Source organism: Scomber japonicus, chromosome 19 (assembly GCF_027409825.1).
Source record: "Scomber japonicus isolate fScoJap1 chromosome 19, fScoJap1.pri, whole genome shotgun sequence".
Lineage (NCBI taxonomy): Eukaryota > Metazoa > Chordata > Actinopteri > Scombriformes > Scombridae > Scomber > Scomber japonicus.
In genome coordinates this window covers 31,842,376-31,867,375 of record NC_070596.1, presented here as the reverse complement: position 1 = coordinate 31,867,375, position 25,000 = coordinate 31,842,376, and the positions used below count along the sequence as shown (strand labels likewise).

The window sequence follows — 25,000 nt, the reverse complement described above, 5'->3', positions numbered from 1 at the left end:
CTACCTGCATTGAGTCTTTAGGACATTAAACTCTACCTGCATTGAGTCTTTAGGACATTAAACTCTACCTGCATTGAGTCTTTAGGACATTAAACTCTACCTGCATTGAGTCTTTACATCATTAAACTCTACCTGCATTGAGTCCTTAGGTCATTAAACTCTACCTGCATTGAGTCTTTAGGACATTAAACTCTACCTGCATTGAGTCTTTAGGACATGAAACTCTACCTGCATTGAGTCTTTAGGACATTAAACTCTACCTGCATTGAGTCTTTAGGACATTAAACTCTACCTGCATTGAGTCTTTAGGACATTAAACTCTACCTGCATTGAGTCTTTAGGTCATTAAACTCTACCTGCATTGAGTCTTTAGGACATTAAACTCTACCTGCATTGAGTCTTTAGGTCATTAAACTCTACCTGCATTGAGTCTTTACGTCATTAAACTCTACCTGCATTGAGTCTTTAGGACATTAAACTCTACCTGCATTGAGTCTTTAGGTCATTAAACTCTACCTGCATTGAGTCTTTACGTCATTAAACTCTACCTGCATTGAGTCTTTACGTCATTAAACTCTACCTGCATTGAGTCTTTACGTCATTAAACTCTACCTGCATTGAGTCTTTAGGACATTAAACTCTACCTGCATTGAGTCTTTAGGTCATTAAACTCTACCTGCATTGAGTCTTTAGGACATTAAACTCTACCTGCATTGAGTCTTTACGTCATTAAACTCTACCTGCATTGGGAGCTGCAGTTAATGACTTCATCACATTGAGCTCATAGTGTTACAGCTGCTGCTCTGTCCGAGTCGTGTGATTCATAGTTCAGTTAAAGGTCTCAGAGTGAGACTTCCTGTTGACGTGTTGGTCTCAGAGTGAGACTTCCTGTTGACGAGCTGGTCCATGTGAGACGGCAGCGATGTGTCTCCTCCTCTCTGAGACAGATTAGTGTCTCTGCTCCTCCTCGAATGCTTCAGTCAAAGAGCTTCTTCACTGCTGCTAAATTAAATCACAGCGCTCACATGTTGCAGTCAGCACCCAAAGGAGATGCAGCAGTCTGTCTGTCAGCACCCAGAGGAGACGCAGCAGTCTGTCTGTCAGCACCCAGAGGACACGCTGCAGTCTGTCTGTCTGCACCCAAAGGAGACGCAGCAGTCTGTCTGTCTGCACCCAGAGGACACGCAGCAGTCTGTCTATCAGCACCCAAAGGAGACGCAGCAGTCTGTCTGTCTGCACCCAGAGGAGACGCAGCAGTCTGTCAGCCAGCACCCAGAGGACACACTGTAGTCTGTCTATCAGCACCCAGAGGACACGCTGTAGTCTATCAGCACCCAAAGGAGACGCAGCAGTCTGTCTGTCAGCACCCAAAGGAGACACAGCAGTCTGTCTATCAGCACCCAAAGGAGACACAGCAGTCTGTCAGCCAGCACCCAGAGGACACGCTGTAGTCTGTCTGTCTGCACCCAGAGGACACGCTGTAGTCTATCAGCACCCAGAGGACACGCTGTAGTCTATCAGCACCCAAAGGAGACGCAGCAGTCTGTCTGTCTCCACCCAGAGGACACGCTGTAGTCTGTCTGTCTGCACCCAGAGGACACGCTGTAGTCTGTCTATCAGCACCCAGAGGACACGCAGCAGTCTGTCTGTCTGCACCCAGAGGACACGCTGTAGTCTGTCTATCAGCACCCAGAGGACACGCTGTAGTCTGTCTGTCAGCACCCAGAGGACACGCTGTAGTCTGTCTGTCAGCACCCAGAGGACACGCTGTAGTCTATCAGCACCCAGAGGACACGCTGTAGTCTGTCAGCACCCAGAGGACACGCAGCAGTCTGTCTGTCAGCACCCAGAGGACACGCTGTAGTCTGTCTGCACCCAGAGGACACGCTGTAGTCTGTCAGCACCCAAAGGAGACGCAGCAGTCTGTCTGTCTGCACCCAGAGGACACGCTGTAGTCTGTCTATAAGCACCCAGAGGACACGCTGTAGTCTGTCTATCAGCACCCAGAGGACACGCTGTAGTCTATCAGCACCCAGAGGACACGCTGTAGTCTGTCTATCAGCACCCAGAGGACACGCTGTAGTCTATCAGCACCCAAAGGAGACACAGCAGTCTGTCTGTCTGCACCCAAAGGAGACGCAGCAGTCTGTCTGTCAGCACCCAGAGGACACGCTGTAGTCTGTCTGTCAGCACCCAGAGGACACGCTGTAGTCTATCAGCACCCAGAGGACACGCTGTAGTCTGTCAGCACCCAGAGGACACGCTGTAGTCTGTCAGCACCCAGAGGACAGGCAGCAGTCTGTCTGTCAGCACCCAAAGGAGACGCAGCAGTCTGTCTGTCAGCACCCAGAGGACACGCTGTAGTCTATCAGCACCCAGAGGACACGCTGTAGTCTATCAGCACCCAGAGGACACGCTGTAGTCTCTGAATCATGCCGAAGAAGAAGAGGTACAACAGGAAGTCTCCTCTGAATGTTAGGAGGGGACGTTTGATTTTAACAGTGTGATGGTGTTTGCAGGTTTGACTCCAGCCGGGCGGTGTTAGGAGGGGACGTTTGATTTTAACAGTGTGATGGCGTTTGCAGGTTTGACTCCAGCCGGGCGGTGTTAGGAGGGGACGTTTGATTTTAACAGTGTGATGGTGTTTGCAGGTTTGACTCCAGCCGGGCGGTGCAGCAGCTCAGAGCCTGTGGAGTCCTGGAGACGATCCGCATCAGTGCTGCTGGATACCCGTCCAGGTCAGTACTTCATAGTACTACTGATAGTAGTACTACTACTACTGGTAGTACTACTGCTGATAGTAGTACTACAACTGGTGCTACTACTACTCATACTGATAGTACTACTACTACTAGTACTACTACTACTACTGATAGTACTACTACTACTCATACTGATAGTAGTACTACTACTGATAGTACTACTACTACTCATACTGATAGTAGTACTACTACTGATAGTACTACTAGTGGTACTATCAGTAGTAGTACTGCTGATAATACTACTAGTACTACTTCTGATAGGACTACTACTAGTAGTAGTACTACTACTGATAATACTACTAGTACTACTACTCATACTGATAGTACTACTACTACTGATAATACCACTACTACATGTTGTAATGAAGGCCTATGATGAGGATGATGAAGATGATAATGATGAGGATGAAGGTGTGACAGACAGTTTTATGTTTATTAGAGAGTTAAACACAGTCTGCTGCTCTTCATCAGTTAGAGGGTTAAACACAGTCTGCTCCTCTTCATCAGTTAGAGGGTTAAACACACAGTCTGCTCCTCTTCATCAGTTAGAGGGTTAAACACAGTCTGCTCCTCTTCATCAGTTAGAGGGTTAAACACAGTCTGCTCCTCTTCATCAGTTAGAGGGTTAAACACAGTCTGCTCCTCTTCATCAGTTAGAGGGTTAAACACACAGTCTGCTGCTCCTCTTCATCAGTTAGAGGATTAAACACACAGTCTGCTCCTCTTCATCAGTTAGAGGGTTAAACACAGTCTGCTCCTCTTCATCAGTTAGAGGATTAAACACACAGTCTGCTCCTCTTCATCAGTTAGAGGGTTAAACACAGTCTGCTCCTCTTCATCAGTTAGAGGGTTAAACACAGTCTGCTGCTCCTCTTCATCAGTTAGAGGGTTAAACACAGTCTGCTCCTCTTCATCAGTTAGAGGGTTAAACACAGTCTGCTCCTCTTCATCAGTTAGAGGGTTAAACACAGTCTGCTCCTCTTCATCAGATAGAGGATTAAACACAGTCTGCTGCTCTTCATCAGTTAGAGGGTTAAACACAGTCTGCTCCTCTTCATCAGTTAGAGGGTTAAACACACAGTCTGCTCCTCTTCATCAGTTAGAGGGTTAAACACACAGTCTGCTCCTCTTCATCAGTTAGAGGGTTAAACACAGTCTGCTGCTCTTCATCAGTTAGAGGGTTAAACACAGTCTGCTCCTCTTCATCAGTTAGAGGGTTAAACACAGTCTGCTCCTCTTCATCAGTTAGAGGGTTAAACACAGTCTGCTCCTCTTCATCAGTTAGAGGGTTAAACACAGTCTGCTCCTCTTCATCAGTTAGAGGGTTAAACACACAGTCTGCTGCTCTTCATCAGTTAGAGGGTTAAACACACAGTCTGCTCCTCTTCATCAGTTAGAGGGTTAAACACACAGTCTGCTCCTCTTCATCAGTTAGAGGGTTAAACACAGTCTGCTGCTCTTCATCAGTTAGAGGGTTAAACACACAGTCTGCTGCTCTTCATCAGTTAGAGGGTTAAACACACAGTCTGCTCCTCTTCATCAGTTAGAGGGTTAAACACACAGTCTGCTCCTCTTCATCAGTTAGAGGGTTAAACACAGTCTGCTCCTCTTCATCAGTTAGAGGGTTAAACACACAGTCTGCTCCTCTTCATCAGTTAGAGGGTTAAACACAGTCTGCTCCTCTTCATCAGTTAGAGGGTTAAACACAGAGTCTGCTCCTCTTCATCAGTTAGAGGGTTAAACACAGTCTGCTCCTCTTCATCAGTTAGAGGGTTAAACACACAGTCTGCTCCTCTTCATCAGTTAGAGGGTTAAACACAGTCTGCTCCTCTTCATCAGTTAGAGGGTTAAACACACAGTCTGCTCCTCTTCATCAGTTAGAGGGTTAAACACAGTCTGCTCCTCTTCATCAGTTAGAGGGTTAAACACACAGTCTGCTCCTCTTCATCAGTTAGAGGGTTAAACACAGTCTGCTCCTCTTCATCAGTTAGAGGGTTAAACACACAGTCTGCTCCTCTTCATCAGTTAGAGGGTTAAACACACAGTCTGCTCCTCTTCATCAGTTAGAGGGTTAAACACAGTCTGCTCCTCTTCATCAGTTAGAGGGTTAAACACACAGTCTGCTCCTCCTCTTCATCAGTTAGAGGGTTAAACACAGTCTGCTCCTCTTCATCAGTTAGAGGGTTAAACACAGTCTGCTCCTCTTCATCAGTTAGAGAGTTAAACACACAGTCTGCTGCTCTTCATCAGTTAGAGAGTTAAACACACAGTCTGCTCCTCTTCATCAGTTAGAGAGTTAAACACACAGTCTGCTGCTCTTCATCAGTTAGAGAGTTAAACACACAGTCTGCTCCTCTTCATCAGTTAGAGAGTTAAACACACAGTCTGCTGCTCTTCATCAGTTAGAGAGTTAAACACAGTCTGCTCCTCTTCATCAGTTAGAGGGTTAAACACAGTCTGCTGCTCTTCATCAGTTAGAGGGTTAAACACAGTCTGCTCCTCTTCATCAGTTAGAGGGTTAAATGTAATAATGAGAACAAAGAGCAGCAGTTGTTTGTTATATAACTCATAAAGTTTAAAATAGTCCTGAAACACTTTTTGTCTCATGTGTTCAGACGAGGTTAAAGTTTCATTCTGTTCTTTAGTAGAAGTTCAGACAGACTCTGGTCACAGTAGAAGATTCAAGTAAGAAGTTCAGGCTCTGAAATGTACTGAAGTATAAAAGTAAAGTAAGTCAATGATAAACAATAAATCTACTAAACCAAAAACACCCAACCACATGAAACAGGAGAGTTTTCCTCTTTTATTAAAACATCACTGGACACAATCCAAGACAGACAGGGAGGGGGGCGGGGGGGCAGGTGGGGCAGGGGGGGCATAACTCTCCTCACTGACTCTGTCACAGACTGTTATAATGGAGCACAGTCAGCATGTGTTCATGTGTTGCTCATGTTTCTGCTCTGGCTGCACATAGTTGGACTTTCCTTCAGTAGCACATTTAGATATGAGGAGTCGTTTTCATTCAAGGGCCACATACTGCCAAATTTAATCTGACGTGGGCCGGATCATTAAAAAGATGGAAGGAAGGAAGGGAGGGAGGGAGGGAGGAAGGGAGGGAGGGAGGAAGGACAGATTAGAAGGAGGAGAAGGAAGGGTAGACAGGAATGAAAGATGGAAGGAATAAAGGAAGGAAGGAAGGGAGGGAGGGAGGGAGGAAGGACAGATAGAAGGAGGAGAAGGAAAGGTAGACAGGAATGAAAGATGTAAGGAAGGGAGGAATAAGGAAAGTGGGCCGGACCAGACCCCTCGGCGGCCCGGATCTGGCCCACGGGCCGCATGTTTGACACCCCTGCTTTAGATAATAGTTCATATTCACATTTGTTAGTTTTTCTTCAAACATTCAAATCTGTAAATCTTCACTTTATTCTGAAACAGGAAACAGACACGCAGCTTTACTTTGAAAGAGTCTGAAGCTGATCAGCTGATAATTGGTGTGTGTGTGTGTGTGTGTGTGTGTGTGTGTGTGTGTGTGTGTGTGTGTGTGTGTGTGTGTGTGTGTGTGTGTGTGTGTGTGTGTGTGTGTGTGTGTGTGTGTGTGTGTGTGTGTGTTCCAGGTGGACGTATCCAGACTTCTTCAGCAGGTATCGGGTCCTGATGAAGAAATCTGACGTCACGGCTTCAGATAAGAAGCTCGTCTGTAGAAACCTGCTGGAGACTGTGGTGAAGGTCTGCTCCTCTTCATCACCTGCTCCTCTTCATCACCTGCTCCTCTTCATCACTAAAACCTGCTCCTCTTCATCACCTGCTCCTCTTCATCACCTGCTCCTCTTCATCACTACACCTGCTCCTCTTCATCACCTGCTCCTCTTCATCACCTGCTCCTCTTCATCACCAAACCTGCTCCTCTTCATCACCTGCTCCTCTTCATCACCTGCTCCTCTTCATCACCTGCTCCTCTTCATCACCTGCTCCTCTTCATCACCAAACCTGCTCCTCTTCATCACCTGCTCCTCTTCATCACTACACTTGCTCCTCTTCATCATTAATCCTGCTCCTCTTCATCATTCAACCTGCTCCTCTTCATCACTACACCTGCTCCTCTTCATCATTCAACCTGCTCCTCTTCATCATTAATCCTGCTCCTCTTCATCATTCAACCTGCTCCTCTTCATCACTACACCTGCTCCTCTTCATCATTCATCACTACACCTGCTCCTCTTCATCACTAAACCTGCTCCTCTTCATCACTACACCTGCTGCTCTTCATCACTAAACCTGCTCCTCTTCATCACTACACCTGCTGCTCTTCATCACTAAACCTGCTCCTCTTCATCACTAAACCTGCTCCTCTTCCTCATCTGGTTTCAGGAACCAGACATGTTCCAGTTCGGTAAGACGAAGATCTTCTTCCGGGCCGGTCAGGTTGCGTATCTGGAGAAACTGCGAGCTGATAAGTTTCGAGCTGCTTGTATAAAGATCCAGAAGACGGTGAGAGGCTGGCTGCAGAGAGTCCGCTACACCAAGATACGCAGGTCTGCCCTCATCCTGCAGAGATACGGCCGAGGGTACCTGGCACGCAGGTAGGTCACATGATAACGATGTCACATGACGTGTCTGTGAGGTCACGTGATGTCTCTGAGGTCACGTGACGTCAGAGGTCACGTGATGTCTCTGAGGTCACATGACGTCTGTGAGGTCACGTGATGTCTCTGAGGTCACATGACGTCTGTGAGGTCACGTGACGTCTCTGAGGTCACATGACGTCTCTGAGGTCACGTGATGTCTCTGAGGTCACATGACGTCTGTGAGGTCACGTGACGTCTGTGAGGTTACATGACGTCTGTGAGGTCACGTGTCGTCTCTGAGGTCACATGACGTCTCTGAGGTCACGTGATGTCTCTGAGGTCACATGACGTCTGTGAGGTCACGTGACGTCTGTGAGGTTACATGACGTCTCTGAGGTCACGTGACGTCTCTGAGGTCACATGACGTCTCTGAGGTCACGTGATGTCTCTGAGGTCACATGACGTCTGTGAGGTCACATGACGTCTGTGAGGTCACGTGACGTCTGTGAGGTCACATGACGTCTGTGAGGTTACATGACGTCTGTGAGGTCACATGACGTCTGTGAGGTTACATGACGTCTGTGAGGTCACGTGACGTCTCTGAGGTCACATGACGTGTCTGAGGTCACGTGACGTCTCTGAGGTCACATGACGTGTCTGAGGTCACATGACGTCTCTGAGGTCACATGACGTGTCTCCTGCAGGTTGGCGGAGCGGCTGCGGCGGAGTCGAGCCGCTCTCATCTGTCAGAAACAGTTCCGCATGGTGAGAGACAGACGAGCCTTCCTGAGGGTGAGGAGCGCCGTGGTTACCATCCAGGCCTTCACCAGGGGCATGTTTACCCGCCGCATCTACCACGAGGTACACACACACACACACACACACACACACACACACACACACACACACACACACACACAGACACACACACACACACACACACACACTCAGAGATCTACCACCAGGTACACACACACACACACACACACACACACACACACACACACACACACACACTATTCACTGATCTAACAGCTGATGATGTAACTACAGTATAATTAGATTATAACTCAACTTTAGTTTAACATCAGAAATCTGTTATTTTATAGTTTTTACATAATAAATCATTTTATTCACTTTTTTATAAAATACTTATTTTTTAAAATTGAAAACACAAAGTTGTGCGAGAAACAAACCTTTTATATGAGTGTGAGAATGTGATTGAGTGTGTGTGACTGTGTGTGTGTGCAGCTCCTTCAGTCAGCTGATCAGATGTTTGGGGGGGGGGGGGTGAGGGGGGTGAGGGGAGTGAGGGGGGGTTGATTGGAGACAAAGTGTTTGTGATTATCTGCAGAATGTGATCATGTGACTTTCTGTGAGCAGTTCCTTCTTCACCACCGAGCCATGATCATCCAGAAGTGTGTGCGCGGCTGGCTGCAGCGCAGGAAGTTCAGGCGTGCACGTGACGCCGCCGTGACGCTGCAGTGCGCCTACAGACGCGTGCTCGCTAAGAGACGACTGCAGCAGCTGAAGATAGAAGCTCGCTCTGCTGAACACCTGAAGAAGCTCAACACGGGCATGGAGAACAAGATCGTCCAGCTCTACACACAGGTACACAACAAGTACACACAAGTACACACAAGTACACACTTAACACACACCAAGTACACACAGGTACACAACAAGTACACACAAGTACACACAGGTACACACAAGTACACACAGGTACACACAGGTACACACAAGTACACACAAGTACACACAGGTACACACAAGTACACACAGGTACACACAAGTACACACAAGTACACACAAGTACACACAAGTACACACAGGTACACACAGGTACACACAGGTACACACAAGTACACACAAGTACACACAAATACACAACACGGGCATGGAGAACAAGATCGTCCAGCTCTACACACAGGTACACAACAAGTACACACAAGTACACACGGGTACACACGGGTACACACAGATACACACAGGTACACAACAAGTACACACAAGTACACACGGGTACACACGGGTACACACAGGTACACACAGGTACACAACAAGTACACGCAAGTACACACAAATACACACCAAGTACACACTAAATACACACAGGTACACACAAGTACACACCAAGTGCACACTAAATACACACCAAGTACACACTAAATACACACAAGTACACACTACATATACACACAAGTACTCACCAAGTACACACTACATACACACCATGTACACACAAGTACACACCAAGTACACACTACATACTACCAAATACTGAGGAATACTAGTTAGTAATACGTCTGCTGTGTTTCAGAGTAAAGAGCTGAGGAGTCAGAACGATCAGCTGATGGTGACTAACAGCAGTCTGGGGTCAGAGGTCACCAAGCTGCAGGAACAGCTGGAACATCTGCGCAGTCACCAGGACGAAGGTCAGCTGACGTCGCTGCAGGAGGAGCTGCAGAGGCTGCGGGAGGAGCTGCAGGAGGCGCATGCTCTCAGGAAGAAGCTGCAGGAGGAGCACAGCACTGAGAAGCTGCAGCTGCAGGAGGTGAAGTACACACACACACACACACACACACACACACACACACACACACACACACACACACACACACACACACACACACACACATACACATATGCTGTTAGTATGTAATCAATAGTGTGATTGATTGATTGACTGACTGATTGATGGATGGATGGATGGATGGGTGGGTGGGTTGATTGGTTGGTTGGTGGATGGATGGATGGGTGGGTTGGTTGGTTGGTGGGTGGATGGATGGGTGGGTTGATTGGTTGGTGGATGGGTGGGTGGGTTGGTTGGTTGGTGGATGGATGGGTGGGTTGTTTGGTTGGTGGATGGTTGGTTGGTTGGTGGATGGATGGGTGGGTGGGTTGGTTGGTTGGTTGGTGGATGGATGGGTTGGTTGGTTGGTGGATGGTTGGTTGGTGGATGGATGGGTTGGTTGGTTGGTTGGTGGATGGTTGGTTGGTTGGTGGATGGATGGGTTGGTTGGTTGGTTGGATGGATGGATGGGTTGGTTGGTTGGTGGATGGGTGGGTGGGTGGGTTGGTTGGTGGATGGATGGGTGGGTTGGTTGGTTGGTGGATGGATGGGTGGGTTGGTTGGTTGGATGAATGGATGGGTTGGTTGGTTGGTTGGTTGGTTGGTGGATGGATGGATGGGTTGGTTGGTTGGTTGGTGGATGGATGGATGGATGGATGGGTTGGTTGGTGGATGGATGGATGGATGGGTTGGTTGGTTGGTTGGTGGATGGATGGATGGGTGGGTTGGTTGGTTGGTGGATGGATGGATGGGTTGGTTGGTGGATGGGTGGGTTGATTGGTTGGTGGATGGATGGATGGGTTGGTTGGTTGATGGATGGATGGATGGATGGGTTGGTTGGTTGGTGGATGGATGGGTTGGTTGGTTGGTGGATGGATGGATGGGTGGGTTGGTTGGTTGGTGGATGGATGGGTTGGTTGGTTGGTGGATGGATGGGTTGGTTGGTTGGTGGATGGATGGATGGATGGATGGGTTGGTTGGTTGGTGGATGGATGGGTTGGTTGGTTGGTGGATGGATGGACGGGTGGGTGGGTGGGTTGGTTGGTGGATGGATGGGTGGGTTGGTTGGTTGGTGGATGGATGGGTGGGTTGGTTGGTTGGATGAATGGATGGGTTGGTTGGTTGGTGGATGGATGGGTTGGTTGGTTGGTGGATGGATGGATGGATGGATGGGTTGGTTGGTTGGTGGATGGATGGGTTGGTTGGTTGGTGGATGGATGGACGGGTGGGTGGGTGGGTTGGTTGGTGGATGGATGGGTGGGTTGGTTGGTTGGTGGATGGATGGGTGGGTTGGTTGGTTGGATGAATGGATGGGTTGGTTGGTTGGTTGGTTGGTTGGTGGATGGATGGATGGGTTGGTTGGTTGGTTGGTGGATGGATGGATGGATGGATGGGTTGGTTGGTGGATGGATGGATGGATGGGTTGGTTGGTTGGTTGGTGGATGGATGGGTGGGTTGGTTGGTTGGTTGGTGGATGGATGGATGGGTTGGTTGGTGGATGGGTGGATGGGTGGGTTGATTGGTTGGTGGATGGATGGATGGGTTGGTTGGTTGATGGATGGATGGATGGATGGGTTGGTTGGTTGGTGGATGGATGGGTTGGTTGGTTGGTGGATGGATGGGTTGGTTGGTTGGTTGGTTGGTGGATGGATGGATGGATGGGTTGGTTGGTTGGTTGGTTGGTGGATGGATGGATGGGTTGATTGGTTGATGGATGGATGGGGTGGGTTGATTGGTTGGTGGATGGATGGGTTGGTTGGTTGGTTGGTGGATGGATGGATGGGTTGGTTGGTTGGTGGATGGATGGATGGGTGGGTGGGTTGGTTGGTTGGTTGGTGGATGGATGGATGGGTGGGTTGATTGGTTGGTTGGTGGATGGATGGATGGGTGGGTTGATTGGTTGGTGGATGGATGGATGGATGGATGGGTTGGTTGGTTGGTGGATGGATGGGTGGGTGGGTTGATTGGTTGGTTGGTGGATGGATGGGTGGGTGGGTTGATTGGTTGGTGGATGGATGGGTGGGTGGGTGGGTTGGTTGGTTGGTGGATGGATGGGTGGATGGATGGATGGATGGATGGGTGGGTGGGTTGGTTGGTTGGTGGATGGATGGGTGGATGGATGGATGGATGGATGGGTGGGTTGATTGGTTGGTTGGTGGATGGATGGGTGGGTTGATTGGTTGGTGGATGGATGGGTGGATGGATGGATGGATGAATTGTTGGATTGATGGATGATGGATGGAGTGATTGATTGATTGTTGGATGTGTTTCAGAGAGTGGAGGAGCTGCAGACTGAAAACTCTCTGCTGAAGACGGAGAAGGAAAACATGAACCAGAAGATCCTGCAGCAGTCAAAGAGCATTGAAGGTTTGAATCATAATAATAATAATAACTTTATATATATATTATATATTATATAATAAATGCTTCACATTAAACCTCATGAACCCTAACCCTCACTCACTCAGATATAAAGTGAAGACTGAAACACATTTTCACCTCAAATCACTAATGTGTGTCTGTGTGTGTGTGTGTGTCTCTCTCTGTGTGTGTGTGTCTCTCTCTCTCTCTGTGTGTGTGTGTGTGTGTGTGTGTGTGTGTGTGTGTGTGTGTGTGTGTGTCTCTCAGAAGATGACAGCAGTGTGTCTCAGAGAGAAGTGTCTCTACAGTCAGAGTTGGATGCTGACCGGCAGCGTTATCAGAATCTCCTCAAAGAGTTTTCCAGAATGGAGCAAAGATACGACAACCTGAAGGAGGAGCTGTCTCTCACCAAGGTGCTCTTCCTCTTCCTCTTCCTCTTCCTCTTCCTCTTCCTCGTTAGGATCATTAGACCACTTAGCTGTCTCTCACCAAGGTGCTCTTCCTCTTCCCCTTCCTCTTCCTCTTCCTCTTCCTCGTTAGGATCATTAGACCAATTAGCTGTCTCCCAACAAGGTGCTCTTCCTCTTCCTCTTCCCCTTCCTCTTCCTCTTCCTCTTCCTCGTTAGGATCATTAGACCAATTAGCTGTATCCCAACAAGGTGCTCTTCCTCTTCCTCTTCCCCTTCCTCTTCTTCTTCCTCTTCCTCGTTAGGATCATTAGACCAATTAGCTGTATCCCAACAAGGTGCTCTTCCTCTTCCCCTTCCCCTTCCCCTTCCTCTTCCTCGTTAGGATCATTAGACCGATTAGCTGTCATCATTCCTCCTGTTAACCTGTTATAACATGCTGCTGCTACTATAAGAAGTGAACCCTAACCCTCTAGGTTTCATCACAGCTGTATAAAGTAGATGTGAGCTACATTATGTGAATCAGGATTAAAAAGCTTCTTCCTGTTCTCCTCTCAGTTCCACCCAGGTCACAGGAGGAACCCGTCCAATCAGAGCAGCCTGGAGTCCGACTCCAACTACCCGTCCATCTCCACGTCAGAGGTGGGAGACACGGAAGACTCCATCCAGCTGGTGGAGGTGAGTGAGAGCAGAGAGTAGAGAGCAGAGGAGCAGCAGAGTGAGAGCTGAGAGCAGAGTGCAGAGAGCAGAGAGCAGCAGAGTCAGAGAGGTTAACTCTGTGTGTGTGTGTGTGTGTGTGTGTGTGTGTGTGTCTGTGTGTCTGTGTGTCTGTGTGTCTGTGTGTGTGTGTGTGTGTGTGTGTGTGTGTGTGTGTGTGTGTGTGTGTGTCTGCAGGAGATGGGAGTAGAGAAAGCAGCCATGGACATCAGTCTGTTCATGAAGCTGCAGAAGAGAGTCAGAGAGCTGGAGCAGGAGAGGAAGAGACTGCAGGCCAACGCAGACCAGATGGAGGAGGCCGCCAAGCGCAAGGTGAGCTTCTGTTTCTTTATAATGACACCAGTCAGGGTTAGGGTCAGGGTTAGGGTTATCAGTCATTAGGAGGAATAACTGAGAGAAGGAATAAAGGTTAAATGTCTGCAGTAAACACAAACTACTGTTAACGTACATAGACGGGCAGTAAATGAAACCTGCTGATGGGTTCATGACAAACTGCAGCTGCTCGTTTTCATGTTCATACAAATAACATCCAAACACAGCTGGACTATGAAGTATTCATAGTATAGTATAGTCAGTGTTGGGGAGTAACGAATTACATAATTTAATTACAAAATTTACATAATTGTAATCCGTTACATTACTGTAAGAAAATGTGTAATTAAATTAAAGTTGCTTTTGGAAATTTCCATGATTACAATTTTTGTTACATTTGAAAAATCGCAGCAAAAGCTCAGATTCATATCAACCTCCTCCTAGTTAGATCCTGATGCTGTCTCTGGTCATGTGCCATTCAGTCAGACTCAGCAACATGTCAGAGGCACAGAAGAATACGTTCCATGTGTTAGAAACACACAGACATCCCATCTCCCACATATTGATAGCGGCTCCCTGACGGCCACAAATAAAACACAATCTCCTGGAATCTAGAGTGTGTCTGTGCATGTGTGTATTTGTGTGACTATAAATGCAGCGCATGTGAGAGCAAAGCTTCCTTATACCCCCTGAAACGAAACTCCCTTAAATGAGTTTTTGCAGGTTGGGATGTCTGCAAACACCACTTCATACAGAAAGCAGACAAGGGCCCTAACATTAGTAGTTTTGGTGACGGTGTTTCCTCTCTCAGGGCTCTGAGGTGAGGAGTCCTTCCTCTGAGCAGGAGACTGCAGACCTGGCCTACGACAACCTGAAGGTACCAAACTCACTCCATCACTTTAAACTGTGTGTGTGTGTGTGTGTGTGTGTGTGTGTGTGTGTGTGTGTGTGTGTGTGTGTGTGTGTGTGTGTGTGTGTGTGTGTGTGTGTGTGTGTGTGTGTGTGGTATGGGCCAGTATGATAACCTGAGGTAAAAATATCACGGTTTCACGGTTTTATGATTACGGCTCTAAAATGTGATATTTTGAAATGTCTGTATTTGAAACCAAAAAAAACGTCCATTGAACGTCTTTTATTTTTAGTAAATATGTATTTAAAATAAATAATAATAAAAAGTAAGTGCAGTCCTTTAACTGAGGCTAAACCTGCAACTCAAGTCACGACATAAATGAATTATTTTTAGTGAAAAAAAAACACAAAATGCAAATAAATGAACATAAATAATTGAAAAAAGTAAAAACACATCTAAGATAAATATTAATAAATAAATGCAGGCAGGAGCTTAAAACTGAATCTCAACAGGTTTTGGAGACTTGCTCATCATCATATTGGTTGTATTTCCTCCTCGCGCTGCTACTGTCCGGGACCTTCTTCCTCCGAGCCGCGGCCGTCTGTATTTTTACGGTACCTGAAGTATAAATACAGCCGACTTGGTCCTTTTTAGATGGGGGGGAAAGTTCGGGGGGGCTCGCCTCCTTCAGCCATCATATGGCCTGCAGAGCTACCTGCTTGTAACAGCAACCGGAGTACGGGAGGGGTTGGACTTCACGCTGCAATAGCCTGCAGAGCTACCTGCTTGTAACAGCAACCGGAGTACGGGAGGGGTTGGACTTTACGCTGCAACAGCCTGCAGAGCTACCTGCTTGTAACAGCAACCGGAGTACGGGAGGGGTTGGACTTTACGCTGCAACAGCCTGCAGAGCTACCTGCTTGTAACAGCAACCGGAGTACGGGAGGGGTTGGACTGTACGCTGCAACAGCCTGCAGAGCTACCTGCTTGTAACAGCAACCGGAGTACGGGAGGGGTTGGACTTCACGCTGCAATAGCCTGCAGAGCTACCTGCTTGTAACAGCAACCGGAGTACGGGAGGGGTTGGACTTTACGCTGCAACAGCCTGCAGAGCTACCTGCTTGTAACAGCAACCGGAGTACGGGAGGGGTTGGACTTTACGCTGCAACAGCCTGCAGAGCTACCTGCTTGTAACAGCAACCGGAGTACGGGAGGGGTTGGACTTTACGCTGCAACAGCCTGCAGAGCTACCTGCTTGTAACAGCAACCGGAGTACGGGAGGGGTTGGACTTTACGCTACAACAGCCTGCAGAGCTACCTGCTTGTAACAGCAACCGGAGTACGGGAGGGGTTGGACTTCACGCTGCAACAGCCTGCAGAGCTACCTGCTTGTAACAGCAACCGGAGTACGGGAGGGGTTGAACTTCACGCTGCAATAGCCTGCAGAGCTACCTGCTTGTAACAGCAACCGGAGTACGGGAGGGGTTGGACTTTACGCTGCAACAGCCTGCAGAGCTACCTGCTTGTACCAGCAACCGGAGTACGGGAGGGGTTGGACTTTACGCTGCAACAGCCTGCAGAGCTACCTGCTTGTAACAGCAACCGGAGTACGGGAGGGGTTGGACTTCACGCTGCAATAGCCTGCAGAGCTACCTGCTTGTAACAGCAACCGGAGTACGGGAGGGGTTGGACTTTACGCTGCAATAGCCTGCAGAGCTACCTGCTTGTAACAGCAACCGGAGTACGGGAGGGGTTGTGTGTGTGTGTGTGTGTGTGTGTGTGTGTGTGTGTGTGTGTGTGTGTGTGTGTGTGTGTGTGTGTGTGTGTGTGGTATGGGCCGGTATGGGCCGGTATGATAACCTGAGGTAAAAATATCACGGTTTCACGGTTTTATGATTACGGCTCTAAAATGTGATATTTTGAAATGTCTGTATTTGAAACCAAAAAAAACGTCCATTGAACGTCTTTTATTTTTAGTAAATATGTATTTAAAATAAATAATAATAAAAAATAAGTGCAGTCCTTTAACTGAGGCTAAACCTGCAACTCAAGTCACGACATAAATGAATTATTTTTAGTGAAAAAAAACCACAAAATGCAAATAAATGAACATAAATAATTGAAAAAAGTAAAAACACATCTAAGATAAATATTAATAAATAAATGCAACAGCCTGCAGAGCTACCTGCTTGTAACAGCAACCGGAGTACGGGAGGGGTTGGACTTTACGCTGCAACAGCCTGCAGAGCTACCTGCTTGTAACAGCAACCGGAGTACGGGAGGGGTTGGACTTCACGCTGCAATAGCCTGCAGAGCTACCTGCTTGTAACAGCAACCGGAGTACGGGAGGGGTTGGACTTAACGCTGCAACAGCCTGCAGAGCTACCTGCTTGTAACAGCAACCGGAGTACGGGAGGGGTTGGACTTCACGCTGCAATAGCCTGCAGAGATACCTGCTTGTAACAGCAACCGGAGTACGGGAGGGGTTGGACTTTACGCTGCAATAGCCTGCAGAGCTACCTGCTTGTAACAGCAACCGGAGTACGGGAGGGGTTGTGTGTGTGTGTGTGTGTGTGTGTGTGTGTGTGTGTGTGTGTGTGTGTGTGTGTGTGTGTGTGTGTGTGTGTGTGTGTGTGTGTGTGTGTGTGTGTGTGTGTGTGTGTGTGTGTGTGTGTGTGTGTGTGTGGTATGGGCCGGTATGATAACCTGAGGTAAAAATATCACGGTTTCACGGTTTTATGATTACGGCTCTAAAATGTGATATTTTGAAATGTCTGTATTTGAAACCAAAAAAAACGTCCATTGAACGTCTTTTATTTTTAGTAAATATGTTTTTAAAATAAATAATAATAAAAAACAAGTGCAGTCCTTTAACTGAGGCTAAACCTGCAACTCAAGTCACGACATAAATCAATTATTTTTAGTGAAAAAAAAACACAAAATGCAAATAAATGAACATAAATAATTGAAAAAAGTAAAAACACATCTAAGATAAATATTAATAAATAAATGCAACAGCCTGCAGAGCTACCTGCTTGTAACAGCAACCGGAGTACGGGAGGGTTTGGACTTCACGCTGCAATAGCCTGCAGAGCTACCTGCTTGTAACAGCAACCGGAATACGGGAGGGGTTGAACTTTACGCTGCAACAGCCTGCAGAGCTACCTGCTTGTAACAGCAACCGGAGTACGGGAGGGGTTGGACTTTACGCTGCAACAACCTGCAGAGCTACCTGCTTGTAACAGCAACCGGAGTACGGGAGGGGTTGGACTTTACGCTGCAACAGCCTGCAGAGCTACCTGCTTGTAACAGCAACCGGAGTACGGGAGGGGTTGGACTTAACGCTGCAACAGCCTGCAGAGCTACCTGCTTGTAACAGCAACCGGAGTACGGGAGGGGTTGGACTTCGCTGCAGCTGCACGCGACCTGAGGAACCTCCACTCTCTCTCTGACCAGACGTCACATTAAAATAACCTGCTCATACCCACAGACTGTATCATACCCACAGACTGTATCACAGACTGTATCATACCACAGACTGTATCATACCCACAGACTGTATCATACCCACAGACTGTATCATACCCACAGACTGTATCATACCACAGACTGTATCATACTACAGACTGTATCATACCACAGACTGTATCATACCCACAGACTGTATCATACCCACAGACTGTATCATACCACAGACTGTATCATACCACAGCCTGTATCATACCACAGACTGTATCATACCCACAGACTGTATCATACCACAGACTGTATCATACCACAGACTGTATCATACCCACAGACTGTATCATACCACAGACTGTATCATACCCACAGACTGTATCATACCCACAGACTGTATCATACCACAGACTGTATCATACTACAGACTGTATCATACCACAGACTGTATCATACCCACAGACTGTATCATACCACAGACTGTATCATACCACAGCCTGTATCATACCACAGACTGTATCATACCCACAGACTGTATCATACCCACAGACTGTATCATACCACAGACTGTATCAGACCCACAGACTGTATCATACCCACAGGAACGATGTGACAGAACATTTTAGTGGTTTTGAAACCGTGACTTTTTCATACCGTGGTAAACCTTGAAACCGGTAACCGGCCCATGCCCAGTGTGTGTATTCGGTGTGTGTGTGTGTGTGTTCAGTGTGTGTGTGTGTGTGTGTGTGTGTGTGTGTGTGTGTGTGTGTGTGTGTGTGTGTGTGTTTGTGTGTGTTCAGTGTGTGTGTAACGCTGCTGTGCTCCCTGCAGAGACAGGAGCTGGAGTCAGAGAACAAGAAGCTGAAGAACGACCTGAACGAGCTGAGGAAGACGATGGCGGACCGCGTGTCACAGAACGGCTCGTCCAATGAGCTACAGGACGGCTACAACGTCCTGTTGAGTCAGCTCCGAGCAGCCAATGAGGAGCTCGACGCCCGGAAGGAGGAAGTCCTGATTCTGAGGACGCAGATCGTCAGCGTTGCCCAGCAACAAGAGAGGAGCGAACATATAGTCAGTTCAACTAAAAGACTGTCATCATTATACTTTATATTATCATTTGAATCTTTTTTTTATTTTGACTTCATTTTAAACGAGTGATTTTTCTTCTTGTCTTTGTTTCAGAGTAACGACACAGAACCCGTCGATAAAGACGAAGCTCTCAAAGCTTATCATGGACTGTCTGAGTCCAAGAAGTAAGTGTCCTCTCACTCCTCCTGCTCCTCTGTCTGATTGCTCTCTGCTCTCTGCTGCTTCTGTCTGATCTGTCTGCTCTCTGCTCTCTGATCTCTGTCTGATCTGTCTGCTCTCTGCTCTCTGATCTCTGTCTGATCTCTGTCTGATCTCTGTCTACTCTCTGCTGCTTCTGTCTGATCTTTGTCTGATCGCTCTCTGCTCTCTGCTGCTTCTGTCTGCTCGCTGCTACTTCTGTCTGCTCTCTGCTACTTCTGTCTGCTCTCTGCTACTTCTGTCTGCTCTCTGCTGCTTCTGTCTGCTCTCTGTCTGATCTCTGTCTACTCTCTGCTGCTTCTGTCTGATCTGTCTGATCTCTGTCTGATCTCTGCTGCTTCTGTCTGATCTGTCTGCTCTCTGTCTGATCTCTGTCTGCTCTCTGCTGCTTCTGTCTGATCTGTCTGATTTCTGTCTGCTCTCTGTGTGCTCTCTGTGTGCTCTCTGCTGCTTCTGTCTGCTCTCTGCTGCTTCTGTCTGCTCTCTGTCTGATCTTTGTCTGCTCTCTGTCTGATCTTTGTCTGCTCTCTGTCTGCTCTCTGTCTGCTCTCTGCTGCTTCTGTCTGCTCTCTGCTGCTTCTGTCTGCTCTCTGTGTGCTCTCTGCTGCTTCTGTCTGCTCTCTGTCTGATCTCTGTCTACTCTCTGCTGCTTCTGTCTGATCTGTCTGATCTCTGTCTGATCTCTGCTGCTTCTGTCTGATCTGTCTGCTCTCTGTCTGATCTCTGTCTGCTCTCTGCTGCTTCTGTCTGATCTGTCTGATTTCTGTCTGCTCTCTGTGTGCTCTCTGTGTGCTCTCTGCTGCTTCTGTCTGCTCTCTGCTGCTTCTGTCTGCTCTCTGTCTGATCTTTGTCTGCTCTCTGTCTGCTCTCTGTGTGCTCTCTGCTGCTTCTGTCTGCTCTCTGTGTGCTCTCTGCTGCTTCTGTCTGATCTCTGTCTGCTCTCTGTCTGATCTGTCTGCTCTCTGCTGCTTCTGTCTGCTCTCTGCCTGCTCTCTGCCTGCTCTCTGTCTGCTCTCTGTTGCTTCTGTCTGATCTGTCTGCTCTCGTCCTCTCTCCTCTGCTGCTGGACAGTCACCAACAGGACTGGTGCTCTCTGAATGAAGATGGAGAGCTGGGTCTGGCTTACCTAGGCCTCAAACAAGTGGCCAGGTGTCTGTCTCACGGTTATTATTGGTTTAGTTTAGTTTAGTTTTAGTGAGTTAAACAAGTGATGTAGTTTTAGAGTTTCTGTAGTTGTAGTCTTAGTTTTCTTCTTTCAGGTTTTAGGAGGAAAGTCTTGATTAGTAGAAGCTGTAAAGGATGAAATAATGCTATAAACACTGTGTTTGTGTTCTCCCTGCTGGTACTAGCCGTTATTTCAACAAGCCACACTGAACACTATACAGTCACCATGGAGACGATGAACACTATACAGTCACCATGGAGACGATGAACACTATACAGTCACCAAACTGACACTAAGATCATTGTATCTGCTGTTTAGTTTTAGTTAGTTTTACTTTGTTCATTCTAGTTTTTATTTAGTTTTCCTTTTTTACAAACCTCTCTTTTTCACTGCTAGTTTTAGTTGAACTCGTGATCAGTTGCAGTCAGTGTGTCAAACAGCCTCCAAACATCTTCTAACCTTTTATTTATATCAGGGTTCATTTTTATTCATCAGATGTTTAGTTTATATGATCTGAATCATGTTCAGTTTATAGGTACATTAAGTGACAGCAGACAGTAGACCGGCTGGGTCATTGATTGATTGATTGATTGATTCTGCTGGACTGGATCAAATCAATGAATCAATAAATGAAACTAAAAGTCTGCAGTCAGTCAGCAGCAGGAAGAGAAGTCAGTGACAGCAGTCGGCCTGCGGGGGGCGCTGCAGGAGAAGTTACAGTGACTGTGTAGCATGGCTGGTAGACGGAGTAACAGCATGGAGTTAAATGTAGAAACAGCTTTAAACTGAATCTGCTATTAACTATTAATCTACTGAAACAGCTGATCAGGTAAACAGCAGCATGCTCACTTCCTGTCTGTACAGGAAGTTCAAAGACAAGATGAGAGCAGCTTGAAGGAGGATTACTGATGTTTCACACTGACTGCAACTCAACAAAGACATAAACAGCCTCAAGTTTAATAACTCCCTCCCTCCTCTTCCTCCTCTCCCTCCTCTTCCTCCTCTCCCTCCTCTCCCTCCCTCCTCTCTCTCCTCTCTCTCCTCTCCCTCCTCTCCCTCCCACCTCTCCCTCCTCTCCCTCCTCTCCCTCCTCTTCCTCCTCTCCCTCCTCTTCCTCCTCTTCCTCCTCTCCCTCCTCTTCCTCAGGCTGCTGGAGGCCCAGCTGCAGTCTCAGTCCCGGCAGCACAAAGATGAGTTGGAGGCTCTTCACACTCAGATCGAGCTGCTGAAGGCCGACATCGAGAAGAAGCAGGAGATCCTGAACTACACCATGTCTCTGTCTCCGGAGGCGCAGGTGGAGTACAGCGTCCAGCAGGAGATCACCCGCCTCACCAACGACAACCTGGTGAGACACAAGGCCGCCTCACCTCAGGCCGATGCCTCAGGCCTTGCCGCCTCAGGCCTCGATGCCTCAGGCCTTGCCGCCTCAGGCCTCGATGTCTCAGGCCTCGCCGCCTCAGGCCTCGCCGCCTCAGGCCTCGACTCCTCAGGGCTCGCCGCCTCACACAACAGGACAGGGTCAGTGCTCTGGTCTCACGCTGCTGTTTGTTCTCTCGTTGCAGGACCTCAAGGAGCTGGTGGAGAAACTGGAGAAGAACGAGAGGAAGCTGAAGAAGCAGCTCCGGATCTACATGAAGAAAGTCCAGGAGCTGGAAGGTGAGAGCTGGAAGGGTTAATGAGAACATGTTTCTATATAAACACTGCTCCAACATGAAGGAGCCTGAATGACGACAGTAGAGAGATCAATCAGCTCATTGATCAAATGACAGGTGCAGCAGAGAGGCAGAAGTAAGCCCCCCCCCCATGTATTGTCCACAGACAACAATGTTAAAATATGCATTAAAATACAATCTCTCTCTCTCTCTCTCTCTCTCTGTCTCTCTCTCTCTCTCTCTCTCTCTCTCTCTCTCTCTCTCTCTCTCTCTCTCTCTCTCTCTCTCTCTCTCTCTCTCTGTCTCACAGTGTCTCAGGCAGCAGTTCAGGCCAGCAGGTCTAACCCTGATCTGACCCGTCAGGTGACCGTCCAGCGTAAGGAGAAAGACTTTGAGGGGATGTTGGAGTACAACAAGGAGGACGAAGCTCTGCTGGTCAAGAATCTCATCGCAGGTTAAATGTCTCATGACTCTTCTGCTCCAGCTGCATTATTTCAACCCTTGCACATGTAATATAAGCTACATAGTGATGATGACATTTTTTTGTCAACATAAGTAAAAAAAAGAACTAGGGCTGTCAAACAATTAATTTTCTTAATCGAGAGAGTTCTCAGAGATCTCAGAGTTTCCATAGTTAATCGTGATTAATGGTGTTTTGAATTGCATGTTTAAAATCCTGTTATTTTCCATTTGCGCTGACAGCCCTAATAAAATAATAATTGTTAGGGAAAATTCAACTTTGCTTTTACATCATATTTGTGTTTCAAGCGTCTAAAAGATGTTTGTTTGTTTTCAGACATCAGACCGAACTCTGTGTCCGCCACCGTCCCCTGCCTGCCTGCGTACATCCTCTTCATGTGCATCCGACACGCCGACTACATCAACGACGACCAGAAGGTGGCGGCGCTGCTCACCTCCACCATCAACGCCATCAAGAAGGTCCTGAAGGTGAGTGTGAACCCGCCCAGCTGCCTGCGGGTGCTCACAGCAGGAGAGCAGCGGCGGGTTTTAATAATCTGACACCCAGCAGGAGAGCAGCGGTGTGTTTTAATAATCTGAATCCTTTTGCAGAAAAACAACGACGACTTTGAGATGACGTCGTTCTGGCTGGCGAACACCAGCCGGCTGCTGCACTGTCTGAAGCAGTACAGCGGGGACGAGGTGAGTGTCAGAGTCAGAGTCAGGATGGGCAGGTGATGTTGATGATGATGATGATGCTGCAGAGCTGACGAAGGTGTGCTTCTCTTCAGGTGTTCATGACGCAGAACTCGAGCAAACAGAACGAACACTGTCTGAAGAACTTCGACCTGGCCGAGTACAGACAGGTGCTGAGTGACCTCTCCATCCAGATCTACCAGCAGCTCATCAAGGTGGCCGAGAGCATCATCCAGCCAATGATAGGTGAGCTACAGCACCCTTTAATACCCTCCAGCCAATGACAGGTGAGCTACAGCACCCTTTAATATCATCCAGCCAATGACAGGTGAGCTACAGCACCCTTTATTACCCTCCAGCCAATGAGAGGCAAGGCAGTTTTTATTTATATAGCACATTTCACACACAATGGCAACTCAATGTGCTTTACATAAAACAGAAACACATGTAATTTGAGAAACATTAAAACATGGTCAACTATCTGACCTGAGTCAGTAGATCTCAGAGCTCTACTGGGTTTATATTCTACTAACATGTCATTCATGTATTCTGGACCTAAACCATTCAGTGATTTGTAGACCAGTAGCAGAACTTTAAAATCTATTCTATAGCTGACTGGGAACCAGTGTAAAGACTTTAGAGCTGACTGGGAGCCAGTGTAAAGACTTTAGAACTGACTGGGAGCCAGTGTAAAGACTTTAGAACTGACTGGGAGCCAGTGTAAAGACTTTAGAACTGACTGGGAGCCAGTGTAAAGACTTTAGAGCTGACTGGGAGCCAGTGTAAAGACTTTAGAACTGACTGGGAGCCAGTGTAAAGACTTTAGAACTGACTGGGAGCCAGTATAAAGACTTTAGAACTGACTGGGAGCCAGTGTAAAGACTTTAGAACTGACTGGGAGCCAGTATAAAGACTTTAGAACTGACTGGGAACCAGTGTAAAGACTTTAGAACTGACTGGGAGCCAGTGTAAAGACTTTAGAACTGACTGGGAGCCAGTGTAAAGACTTTAGAACTGACTGGGAGCCAGTGTAAAGACTTTAGAACTGACTGGGAGCCAGTGTAAAGACTTTAGAACTGACTGGGAACCAGTGTAAAGACTTTAGAACTGACTGGGAGCCAGTGTAAAGACTTTAGAACTGACTGGGAACCAGTGTAAAGACTTGAGAACTGACTGGGAGCCAGTGTAAAGACTTTAGAACTGACTGGGAGCCAGTGTAAAGACTTTAGAACTGACTGGGAGCCAGTGTAAAGACTTTAGAGCTGACTGGGAGCCAGTGTAAAGACTTTAGAACTGACTGGGAGCCAGTGTAAAGACTTTAGAACTGACTGGGAGCCAGTGTAAAGACTTTAGAACTGACTGGGAGCCAGTGTAAAGACTTTAGAACTGGAGTAATGTGCTCTGATCTCTTTGTTCTGGTTCAAACTGGAGCTGCAGCGTTCTGAATGAGCTGCAGCTGTTTAATGCTTTTTTGTGGGAGTCCAATCGAAGAAAGGGGGATGGAGGAAGGAAAGAAGGAAGGGAGGAGAGAAGGAGTGAGGGAGGAAGGACAGATGGAAGGAAGGAAGAATGGAGGAAGGAAAGAAGGGAGGGAGGAGAGAAGGAGTGTGGGAGGAAGGACAGATGGAAGGAAGGAAGGATGGAGGAAATAAGGAACGAGGGAGGGAGAAAGGAAAAGAGGAAGGGAAGAAAGAAGGCAGGGAGGAAGGAAGGAAAGAAGGAAGGAAGGAAGG

The 25,000-nt window shown here is 47.6% G+C and overlaps 1 protein-coding gene across 1 annotated transcript in view; it reads left to right on the top strand.

Moving 5' to 3' along the window:
* LOC128380779 (unconventional myosin-Vb-like) overlaps nucleotides 1-25,000 on the top strand; it is a 47,609-nt gene that overhangs the window by 18,319 nt on the left and 4,290 nt on the right. Inside the window, exons 17-35 of the mRNA XM_053340678.1 lie at nucleotides 2,652-2,738; nucleotides 6,377-6,488; nucleotides 7,131-7,342; nucleotides 8,032-8,188; nucleotides 8,711-8,938; nucleotides 9,651-9,884; nucleotides 12,176-12,269; nucleotides 12,534-12,676; nucleotides 13,229-13,348; nucleotides 13,565-13,699; nucleotides 14,511-14,576; nucleotides 18,840-19,079; nucleotides 19,191-19,261; nucleotides 21,607-21,805; nucleotides 22,023-22,116; nucleotides 22,423-22,566; nucleotides 22,909-23,060; nucleotides 23,184-23,273; nucleotides 23,363-23,513. Coding sequence (XP_053196653.1) covers nucleotides 2,652-2,738; nucleotides 6,377-6,488; nucleotides 7,131-7,342; nucleotides 8,032-8,188; nucleotides 8,711-8,938; nucleotides 9,651-9,884; nucleotides 12,176-12,269; nucleotides 12,534-12,676; nucleotides 13,229-13,348; nucleotides 13,565-13,699; nucleotides 14,511-14,576; nucleotides 18,840-19,079; nucleotides 19,191-19,261; nucleotides 21,607-21,805; nucleotides 22,023-22,116; nucleotides 22,423-22,566; nucleotides 22,909-23,060; nucleotides 23,184-23,273; nucleotides 23,363-23,513 — 2,729 coding nt within the window. The remainder of the gene's footprint in view (nucleotides 1-2,651; nucleotides 2,739-6,376; nucleotides 6,489-7,130; nucleotides 7,343-8,031; nucleotides 8,189-8,710; nucleotides 8,939-9,650; nucleotides 9,885-12,175; nucleotides 12,270-12,533; nucleotides 12,677-13,228; nucleotides 13,349-13,564; nucleotides 13,700-14,510; nucleotides 14,577-18,839; nucleotides 19,080-19,190; nucleotides 19,262-21,606; nucleotides 21,806-22,022; nucleotides 22,117-22,422; nucleotides 22,567-22,908; nucleotides 23,061-23,183; nucleotides 23,274-23,362; nucleotides 23,514-25,000) is intronic.